This window comes from Dysidea avara, chromosome 5 (assembly GCF_963678975.1).
Source record: "Dysidea avara chromosome 5, odDysAvar1.4, whole genome shotgun sequence".
NCBI lineage: Eukaryota > Metazoa > Porifera > Demospongiae > Dictyoceratida > Dysideidae > Dysidea > Dysidea avara.
In genome coordinates, this window is record NC_089276.1 from 28,038,445 (window position 1) to 28,050,441 (window position 11,997).

Here is an 11,997-nt window from a genome sequence, read left to right on the forward strand (position 1 = left end):
GCTGATCTCTCTACAAGTTGATTTGTGTGTAGCTGATCTCTCTGCAAGTTGATTTGTTTGTAGTCGATCTCTCTACAGGGTAATTTGTTTGTAGCTGAACTGTCTATAAGGTGATTTGTTTGTAGCTGATCTCTCTGCAGGTTGATTTGTTTTAGCTGAACTCTCTACAGGGTGATTTCTTTCTAGCTTATCTCTCTACAGGTTGATTTGTGTGTAACTGATCTCTCTACAAGCTGATTTGTTTGTAGCTGATCTCTCTGCAGGTTGATTGGTTTCTAGCTGATCTCTCTACAAGTTGATTTGTTTGTTGCTGATCTGTCTATAAGGTGATTTGTTTGTAGCTGATCTCTCTGCAGGTTGATTTGTTTTAGCTGAACTCTCTACAGGGTGATTTGTTTCTAGCTTATCTCTCTACAGGTTGATTTGTTTGTAGCTGAACTCTCTGCAAAGTGTTTTGTTTGTAGCTGATCTCTCTACAGGGTAATTTGTTTGTAGCTGAACTCTCTGCACAGTGACTTGTGTGTAGCTGAATTCTCTAGAGAGTGATTTAATTGTAGGTGAACTCTCTACAGGGTGCATGACTTGTTTATAGCTGAACTCTCTTCAGTGTGACTTGTAATGTTCTGAATCTCTACAGTGATATAATTGTAGCTTAACTATCCACAGGGTGACTTGCTTCTTGCTGAACTGTCTATAAGATTAACTGTTTGCAGCTGAAGTCCCTACAGAATAACTTGTAATGTAATAGAATTCTATAATGGAGTAAATAAATTAGCTGAATGCTCTATTAGGGTGACTGTTCTATTAGAGTATCTCGATCTCGCATTTGCTACACGGAGTTGGCTTTCGAATCATAACTCAGTGGTTTGTAATCCAATTCTTCTATACTACTCCAAGGACTTTCTATGAAGATTATTCCAGCTATACACCGATTTTCAGCTCATTGCTCTAAGTGGTTTGCCTAGTAGGTGTAAAAACTAATACTTTTTTATTACTAAAAATCGATCGCGTAATTGTGACACAGGTTGGGTTTTGTGTCATATCTCCGTGGTCTTAATCTCGATTCCTTTCAAACCACCAAAAGGCACTCCTACGATGGTTACTCCATCTGCATAGCAATTTTCAACTCATTCCATGGAGCAGTTTACCCTGTAGACGTGACAACAAATCGAACTTGTTTTACGCGAATAATCGGTCATAACTCCTGAACTATTCATCGGATTTGCACCAAATTTGATGCTAGGATTCGCCTTTGGACTCCCTTTCTGTGTTCCAAATTTCAAGGCGATCGGAGCACGCGTTTGCGTTTATATCTATTTTTGCAAGTGTGCAAAAAGACGAAGAAGAAAAAAAAAACGAAGAAGAAAAAACGAAACTTTGGCCGCTCATATCTCGGAAATGGCTTGAGTGATTTCCTTCAAATTTGGAATGTAGACTCCCCTAGCTGGCGGGCAACTCTGCAGCAAATGTGTTTTCAATCGGATAAGCTATCACCGAGATACAAAAGTGTAAAAATGACGTTTTCTTTCTTCCTGTAAATATACTCACGGTGTGGCGCGCCGGCTTCTTGGGCCGCACGACACACTACCGTGTGTCTTGATCATGAACACTCTTTTGTTATTAACAAATTATTTGCATATGTCAGTATGAACCAAGTTCCTGCATTGCATGCCAATCAGGTTCCAATACTATACCCAGTCTATCACCTTACAGTATGCATTGATGAATTTATCTAAGATAATGAGCAGTGTTAGCTATCACCAGGCAGAGCAGTTCTTGATGAAATAAAATGGGGTCTGCTTTACATTTACATCTTTTATAATTACTGACAAGTCACCCTATAGGACTGTGGCATAATAATTAATGTGACCGCATCAAACTTAGTAAAATTTTTAAGTAGAATACTATAACTATAACCTTTAGGGTAATGTTTATTCCTGTGTGGCATGCGATCAGTAGATTTTCCTTATTCAATGGAGCAAACCTAAACTATCATCTCCTACATATCACATAGAATAGAGAGGAATGTGCAGTGTGTGCACATGCAGGTGTTACAGGTGTACTGTTCTAACCACTAGTGTTAACTCATGATCAGACATTGTATGTGCACAAGGGCTTTCATGCTACTGTGCACTTCACTGTACAAGCTAAACAACAGTGTCAGCTATATCCTGATGTATAAATATTAAGACATTCAGGACTCTCAAATTAAAATTTGGGCCAGCCGCCCACCTTGATTTATCTCTGGATCAGTGCCTGCTGATGAATGTTATAGGTGACTGCTCTATTAAAGTATCTCGATCTTATGCACCTCCAATGCAGCTAGCTGATCCCATGCAGTAATCCGTGCCCTTGTTGGATAACCTTTAGCATAAATCCATGCAGTGATAATGACTGCAATGCTCATTATTTGAGATTGATAAAATTGAGAATAGCTATAGCTAAGTCAGCTGCAGTGATCCGTCACAAACAACTTAGCTATGCATCATTGGCTGCATGCATTGGTGGTCCACCTGGACTGATTTTGGTCAACCAAAATTGATCCAAGTGGTCAGGGGTGTATGTGGCCAACCAAGCTTGGATGGGACCAATTTTGGATGTTAAAAATGGTTCGGGTGGACTAAATTTGGTTGACTGATAATGGTCCGGCTGGACCGATTTTTGCCCCGGACCTAAGTTTTCATTAAACAACACCCGCCCGCATTCAAATATGACTGGATACAGGACGGGACACAAAGAATTTATTTGGCACTATTTGGTGATATTCTGTTTTTCATCAGCACCTGCATATATTTTTACTGCTGCACGTATTTCCCCATTATTAAAGATTTAACCATTATTTTTCATCTGATTAACCAAATATTGAGGATACACAATTCAGTTTTCAAGATTGCTGCACAGTAGCTACCTTGCATTGTAGCCAAGAGAATGTGAAAGATTAGACTGCAGTGATGTTTACTGATCCTCGAGTGGAACTGTGATCCCATGACGAAGGACGACAGGATACGCAGGGGCAGTTTTAGGGGGTTTCTGGAAACCCCTTGGGGTTTGGCTTACTTCAGGCCAGCTGTCCAGCCATTAGGCAACTAGCTATTATACTGACTCTTCTTTGACTAGTTAGCTACAACCAAACCATCCCACAGGGCATAGTGTTATGAATCATACTCACCAATATTCATCAGCTAACTGATACTACCACTTCCTTACAGCAAAGGATCACACCCCAAGTGGTATGAGCTAATCAACTCTTTGTTTCTTCATCTTGACAAGATGAAGAAACAAAGAGTTGATTAGCTCCTTAAATTGATACTAGAGCTGAAACGAATAGCGATTTTTACTATTCGAATAGTTGTGAACAAAACGACCGAATATTCAACTATTCGTTAAGCTTATACTTTTATTGAATAAGTACTGAAACCTTTAGTTGGGGAGCAAGGTAGCTAAAGCCTAAGCGCTATTCCTACAGTATCTTTTCTAAAATAGAATTTTTACAGCATAGACACATTACTTCATTCACAATCTTAAGTTTCAAGGTTAACTTTTCCTTCTGAATACAGTGTACAAAGTGCTAACGATTATTCAAATAGTGTGTTAACAAATCGAATAGTGTCATACCAACTGAATAGTCAAATAACCGAATAATTGTTTCAGCACTAATTGATACCCTCTAATAGAACAGTCACTTTGTAGTGAAATACTCTAATAGAGCATTCACTGATGAAAATGTTCCAAGATAATTTTTGCTAGCCTATAGCTATTGCTATCTAAATAAACTATCCATATAGTAAGAATTCAGTGGATAGATTGACCTATCCTTAATCTATTGGTCAGCTTTAAAACTTCTTTTCATAGCCTCCTTCCACTAAATTTACTGATGGAAGTCATTTGCTTCCCTTGTAGCTATATATTACCTAAGTTTCCTACAAGATTAGTTGTTATAGAATATCGGTGGAAGGCATTGATCTTTTAACTGAACATGGTTTAATGAGTGTGAATGGACTGCATACTTAGTTACCACACATAGCTAGATAGAGTGTAAGTATTGCACCCTTTCTGTAAGATTCTGGTAAAATTGATAAGCTATGGTCAAGACACCATTGTATTTCTGCCATGTAAAAGTTCCAAGAAACATTCAGAAAGTGATGGCATGAAATGATAGTGGTGAGGATCAGTAGACCAAAACTATAATGTGTATAGTAGTTGTAAACAACAAGTTTTATTAAATTCATCCCCAGAATCTAAGTCCTACTACCACTGGAAACCCCCTGTTAGAAACCCTAGATCTGCCCCTGATACAGTTGCCAAACTAGCTGTATTGAGTTAAGGCCACTCCAAGAAAATTCCTTGTTTCCCATTTCACTGACTTCAAAAATACATGCGGGTGGGCAGTTCATTATCCATTATTCATTATAGATATTTCCACTAATTTTCAAAATTCATATCTACGTAACTTACAGGTAAGAATACAGTAGAAATATTTAAACTAAGAACCTGAACAGCGAAAAGCTAGCTAAATGAGCTTCTGAATGTTAAACTAGTTACTGCTATGCAACCACAGGATAAACAATGAATAAAATGTTCAGTTGACAGCAATAATGAATGACCATGTGGGAAGAGAATCTGCATGCGGGTGGGAAATGGGAAACAATGAATGTTCTTGGAGTGGCCTAAGCTAAATTAGCGAATTGCCTGTTATGCAGAGCCCTGGAGAGTAGAGGTATGACTATAATTGTGGAAAGTACTGTGAATAATGGGTAATGGTAATGATCCACCCGCCTGCACTATATATACATTTGGAATTTTCTGATGAAAAGCAGAATGTCACCAAATAGTGGCCTTATGTAAAGGGCAATTGGAAACAGTGGAAATGGAAACCAGAAACGGAAAGTGGAAAACAGAAATGGTCAAATCATCATATAAATGTACCTTAGAATGAAACCCTTGTTTAGTGGCCACTTCTTAAAGACCACCTTCTTATAAAGACCACCTCTGTACAGAGACCACTTTATAATTAGATCTCAATGGCATACTGACCACTTCATGGTCACCTTTTATAAAGATCACCTCTTTGCAAAGACCACCTCTTCAAATTGCAATAATAGCTAGGTTCCAAACATCCTATGTCATGACCGCTTTGAAAAAGACTAGGCTCTTAAGGTTGTCAAACCTCATTTTTCATTGATACAGTAGGTTGTAGTGTACTAGCTATATTTCACTTGCATGGAATATATTTTTTTGTATGACACATTCTGGTACCATAGTATTATCTAAGCAATGATGGCATATGACTTGAGTGAAGTGTGGAGAAGGAGATGACATTGATATGAGTCATGAAACACATGTTTGAAGCTTACCAAATATTACCATTTGAAGTGGTGGTCTTTATCAAAAGTGACCACAAAGTGGTCCTTAGCCATCTTAGAGACCTAATTACAATATGGTCTTTGTACACAGGTGGTCTTTATAAGAAGGTGGCCTTTAAGAGGTGCCGGGTCACTAAACAAGGGTTTCACACTAGGGTACATTTATACAATGATTTGACCATTTCCCTATTCCATTTCCACTTTCCGTTTCCAGTTTCCACTGTTTCCAATTGCCCTTATGGGAGACTATTTATGTGAAGGGTCAGACTATACTCCAGACTATGGGTTTTACTCTTTTCACCACCTTTCATAACCTTTACGTAATATTAAGCTCAAAAGCATCCAGACTTCCTACTGTAGTTGTTGTTCTCTCTCTTCGACTTTAGGGCACGCATCTAGTAGTTGCCGCGAGTAGTCGACTTTAGGGGATGCGTCCAGTAGTTGCCGCGAGTAGTAGACTTTAGGGGAAGCGTCCAGTAGTTGCCACGAGTAGTAGACTTTAGGGGAAGCGTCCAGTAGTTGCCACGAGTAGTAGACTTTAGGGGAAGCGTCTAGTAGTGTTAGCGTTAGGGTTAGAGTTCAGCTTTGATTTCACCTTTAGGGTTAGGTTCTTCTTACTATATACAGCTTATTTCGTTAGTCACATTTATAAGATACAAAAGAAGGGAATCAAGGAAGCTAGCAGCGGTAGCATAATCGATAGCACACTGGACCATCACACTGGGATCCTGGGTGCGATCCCCCTTCTATACTGCACTTTTTTTTCGCCTTTTTGGTTCACCATTTTTGTCTAAGTTCTGTAGGGTTATGAAATAGGGTGAAAAGAGTGATACCCGTCAGACTATAGGGCGGGCCCTGCCCTGGCTCATGTTTACCTGCCTACTCGTGTGCGTTATATTGTGCATACCTCTTGCTATCCCAAAAGTTTTTAGAGCATCACTTTTTGCAATATACAGGTAGAGCGGAATTCTCTCTCGAGTTACCTCAGAACCTGTTGTTGGGTCCTGGCCGTAACTCCACCCACATCGCAACAACAGAGACAACCACAACAGCAGTGACGTCCATATAGTGGCCATTCTGTGAATCTGTGTTAGCTACAAACGCAACAAAAATACTGCTATCACTTAGACAATCACAATGAGCAGCCTCGCATGCATGATTCAACAGAAACTACGCACGAGACGCACTCACCACCACAACAACCGGTGTCCGTAGATGTTTCCAGACTTGCGACAGAATTTATTTAATTTTCTACAATCTTTAGCCCTCACGAAAGACAGATGTGACACTCTTCTTTCGAAAAGTACACTCACTGAATTACGAGCTCAACCATCCACCCTCGAATAGTAATTGAAAACAAATTTTCACTGAGTGGATTCCCTGTGAATTTACGAAAAAACACGGGCGCAATAATAAATCAGAAATCTCCCGCTAGTTTTGTAGTCCCAGGGGCGGATCCAGGAGCTGGCAGGGGGAGGGGCACAAACAGACTGAGTTGTAGGTGGGTGGGGAAAGCCAGATTCTCTCGTTAGTTGCTGCATTTTTGAAGCAGCAAATAATCACCACTTAGCAGCTACAAACAAGTCATTGTGGAGAGGGTTCAGCTACAAAGAAACTACCCTACAGAGAGTTCATCTATACAAATAAGTTACACCTATGTTACTATATGTGACCGGGCTTGCGAAAATAGGGCATGTGGGCACAAACTACACCCCGTCACTTTACAGGTCATATCTCAGTTCTAGAATGGAATAGCTATTTGCATTCTGTAACTTGCATCATAAAGCCAATTAAATGCTTACTAAGAGCTGAAACTTGCATTGCCATAGCATTATGGTACAAAAAGTTATCATGTGCCCACATGCCCTATTTTCGTAGGCCCAGTCACATATAAAGATCTGATTTTTTGACATTTTGCCGGGCTTTTTTGCAGATGGTTGTGGAGTCTTAAAAGCTGTATACCACCACTTAGGCAATATTACCATCACACACTGTGATATATTAACTAAACTCAACTGGCTTAAGCCAAATAAATCTTGTGGCCCAGACAACTGTCACCCACGTGTGTTGAAAGAAATCAAAGATGGACTTATTTTACCCCTCTATCTCTTATTTAATAAATCGTTACAGGAGTCCTCTTTGCCTTCATGTTGGAAACTAGCAACAGTCACTGCCATTCATAAGAAAGGTGATACAAATCTTCCTAGCAATTATCGCCCAATCAGCCTTACTTCAATATTTTGCAGAATGCTTGAGTCAATTATTAAAAATAGGATAATGTCTTACTTCCAAGCAAATGACTTTTTTGCAATGAGCAACATGGGTTTCATAGCAGGAGATCTTGTGAGACGCAGCTATTGACTGTTATGGAACACAGGACTAGGTGTATCGATGATGGAACTAGTGTTGATGTTGTGTACCTAGATTTCCAAAAAGCTTTTGATAAGGTTCCCCACAGACGTTTGCTGACTAAGTTAGAAGCATAATATGGTGTTAATGGCTCGGTACTTCATTGGATTAAAGCTTTTTTATCAAACTGGAAGCAACGAGTAGTTGTTCGTGGAGCACTCTCTGAGTGGTCTACTGTCACTAGTGGTGTCCCGCAGGGTAGTGTGCTCGGTCCCATCTTATTTATTATATATGTCAACGACCTACCTGACTGTATACAGAGCTATTTGGGTATCTTTGCTGACGACACAAAACTTTATCGCCCCATCTGCTCATCTGAAGATTCCTCCATTCTGCAAGAAGACATTGATTCCGCTTTGCAATGGTGTGACACATGGCTATCCTTCCTTAACCTTCCTAAATGTCACTACAGCACAATTGGAGATTCTTCATCAAGTACAGAGTATTATTTCTCATCCGAAAATGAAGCAAATATGATCTCCATGGTTGTGGAGGAAAAAGATCTGGATGTAGTATTTGATAAAGATTTGAAGTTTACATCTCATGTTAATCAAATTGTAATGAAAGCTAACAGGGTATTGGGAATTATTAAACGTACCTTTGCCTCCAGGGATGCCAACACAATAAGATTATTATACGTTACTCTTGTTCGCCCAATTTTGGACTATGCGTCAACTGTCTGGAACCCTCATCTTCGTAAATTAGAAGCAGTTCAAAGAAGAGCCACAAAACTTATACCCTCCTTCTATAATTTGACATACTCTGAAAGACTCCAAGAACTTAATCTACCCAGCTTACTTTACCGTCGAACCAGAATGGATCTGATTATGACTTACAAAATCCTGAACAATTTAGTATCTGTGGACAAAGACTATTTTTTTACTGTTAATACCAACCCCACCCGATCTAATGGACTCAAACTTTACAAAAATCGCTTCAACACTGCTATTAGAGGTCATAGTTTTTCACAGAGAATCGTCAATGATTGGAACACCTTACCTCATGAAATTGTATCTGCACCTAATGTACTGATCTTTAAGACTAAATTAGATGTATTTTTATATGACCGCCGGTTTGACTTTATTTAGATGTACTTGAGATTGGTTTTTATAAGACTTTGTCTTCCTTATACCAATTAACAAATAATTATACAACCAAGTACTAAGAATAATACGAAACGCGGTTAAAATTACGTAATAAATAAATAAATAAATAATTAAATAAATAATTAAATAATTAATAATTAATGTTTGAGAAAACTACGAGGCCTAGGGACATGAACTAACCGGGGATAGATTCGCCTGTGAATGAAGGCACAAACGTATAATCGTCGCTCCTGTTTGTGCTGATGACTTGACCATACGTGTAATTCTATATAACGCCCAGTACCACACCCTTGCTTAATTACTTACATATTGCGCGAAGAAGATTAGTGATGCCCGTGCAGGAGAGCCAGAAGCCACTTGTGTAAACAAGAAGATTACAAGTAAGTTTTTATGTTTGTAACATCTCAAGTCTCCATGCCAGCTGCCAGTGGATTCATTCATGTAAATAAACAATACAAGAAAACATTAAACTGACATATTTATTATTTTTTTTTTTTATTTATTATTATTGATTAGCAAAACCCATTGGGTAAATCGCTAATGTACAAAAACAAAATTTTAGTGTCTATGCATTTTGCAAACAGTTCTTGAAAGTAAGTAAGTCTATATTGTCAAGATCTTCCATATCTAAATTGTTCCAGTCTGGTATTGATCTTGGTAAGAAAGAGTTACTATATCGATTTGTTCTGGCATACAACTGTAATAGCTTCAAGGGATGGTTTGCCCTGGTACTTGTTGCAGGAGATAACACTGGCAGATACTGATTTGGAACATAAATTAATTTGTTTACAAACTTAAACAACAGCATCAGACGTGCCTGTTTCCTACGATCTTCCAGTGTTGGCCATTTTAATTCCACTAACATTTCAGTTATACTGTCCCTATGATTCCTTCTCCAAGGTCTATTTAACACGAAACGTGCAGCACGATGTTGTATCATCTCTAACTTGTGAATGAGTGATTGTTGATGTGGATCCCAGATAGAAGAGCAGTATTCAATAGATGGCAAGACATATGCCACGCTCTTTACAATAAGCTTACAGTTACATATAAAATACAAGTAAACAATTTTGTCTTGTGCAGCTGGCATGGCGAACTTTCTTTGTGTTGGTGTCAGGCAATTCAATACGTGCTTAATCTTTTTTGCCTTCACCTGGCGTAGCTACTAGGCTCTAGTGGCTTGGCTGTCTTCCTTTATCTGGTTCATCTGGCTTGCATACGCCTACAGCATTGTGTAGCTATCTCCTGAAAGTTGTGTATGCATAACTATAGTGTGTCACCCATCACTGTGCCATTGCTACACCGCTGATGAACCTTACTTACCTCTAGTTGATGTTGATATGCATTGCTGTATATTGGCTAATAATTTTTATCTGCATGGTGATGTTGCCTATAATGTATTGCTGCATACAATACTGCAATAATGTATAGTTCTCTCCTGTATGTTTTGTATACATATACTTTGTACACATCACTGTGCCATTTATACCACACCAATGATGTACTGGCACTTAGCTACTGGTGGCCTTTAGTTACGATGCCACTATAGTGTTATATCTGTCACTACTGTGACATATTGAGTTGATTTGGGGATAATGCATTCACCACCTAATAGCCTCACCGGGGGGCTGTCACGTTGGTGTATGTACTTGGTTGTATGTGACGCGGTCCTAGTAATAATAATAATAATAGTATAAAAGACAATGAGTCTCTTATACAACAGCAACACGATAAATATTTTAGAGGCGCTTAGTACGTACGAAGGTGTTGGGGGCAATTTCACAGCTAGTTTGACTTTTTGGTTTGCTTTGATTTCAAGTCAATTTGTAATAAATGCTACTAAAAATTGCATATCGTTTTCATGAGTTAATTGATCTAGCCCTGGCTTATTAAAATAAAGTTTAGAGTTTTAATCAGAAGTATGGTTCCTCCAAAAGGTGAGGAAGGGCATTTGCCCCAAATACCTCATCCTGGATCCGCCACTGAGTCCTATCATAGTTGAGAGAGAAACCATCATTATTGATGAAAAAGGCATGAACAATAGTATAGTATAGAGACGCTACTACAATATATTTTGGAGCATTTGTACGTGCAATTTGTGCTAGCAGCAGCAGAGCAGCAGCAATGATAGCTTAGGCCATTCCAATAAAATTCATTGTTTCCCATTTCCCACCCGCATGCAGATTCTCTTCCCTCATGGTCATTCAATATTGCTGTCAATATTCATTATTTATCCTGTGATTACATAGGCAGCAAAGCAGTAACTAGTTTAGCATTCAGAAAGCCCATTTAGCTAGCTTTTCACTGTTAAGTTTCTTAGTTTAAATATTTCTACTCTATTGTTACCTGTAAGTTAGTTATGATTTCGAAAATTGGTGGAAATATCTATAATGAATAATGGATAATGAACCACCCACCCGCATGTATTTTTAAGGTCAATAAAATGGGAAACAAGGAATTTTGTTGGAGTGGCCTTATCAGCACAATAGCTACATAGTATGGGTTATTGTATCATCAGTGAGCTATATTCCAAGACTGTATCTCATTTTGCTAGTCTGCAGCCTTTTGTCATGGAATAGATATTGTATTCGCATCGATTTGCATCTTACACTTGGGACAAGCACATGTCCTTGATACACTTTGATTTTACAATTCTATTTAAGGCTTTAACAACACAAACGCTGAAGGTCTGTAGGACACCTGGTCCAAGTTTAAAGTTGTTACTTAAAGTATGGTTGAAAAGGTGGAGAAAGGAGAAAAAATCCATGACTGGACCTGGGTAGCCTCGCACCTGCAGCCATCTGATTAACACTCGAACACTTACAGGAGTCTGCCAGGAAGTCATTTTCTCCTTGTCAATTTCAAGTATATGTATCCATAGGAACGCTAGAGAGTGACTTACATTATCTCAAAGTACCCCATGTGGAACCAAATGGACATTAGGTTACTCATTAGGCTTTACAGCACAAGTACCGAAGATCCGTAGGACACCTAGCCTGGTTCTACTGCCTGTTTAAAATTGTTTCATAAAGTATGTTTGAAAAGGTGGAGAAAGGCCAGAAAAGTCTCAATTTTCAGTGGATGTATGCTGTATGTGTGTAGGCCCATTAGCTACCAAG

At 38.8% G+C, this 11,997-nt stretch overlaps 1 protein-coding gene across 2 annotated transcripts in view; it reads right to left on the reverse strand.

Moving 5' to 3' along the window:
* LOC136256768 (muscle, skeletal receptor tyrosine-protein kinase-like) overlaps positions 1–6,744 on the reverse strand; it is a 38,225-nt gene extending 31,481 nt beyond the window's left edge. Inside the window, exons 1-2 of one of the 2 annotated variants that reach the window (XM_066049785.1) lie at positions 6,555–6,744; positions 6,271–6,457 (exon numbers count right to left, since the gene is read on the reverse strand). In XM_066049785.1, coding sequence (XP_065905857.1) covers positions 6,271–6,439 — 169 coding nt within the window. In that variant the 5' untranslated portion in view covers positions 6,440–6,457; positions 6,555–6,744. Of the gene's footprint in view, positions 1–6,270; positions 6,478–6,554 lie in introns of both variants that reach the window. The other variant, XM_066049786.1, reaches the window with a different exon arrangement.
* Between the last annotated feature and the right edge of the window lie 5,253 nt (positions 6,745–11,997).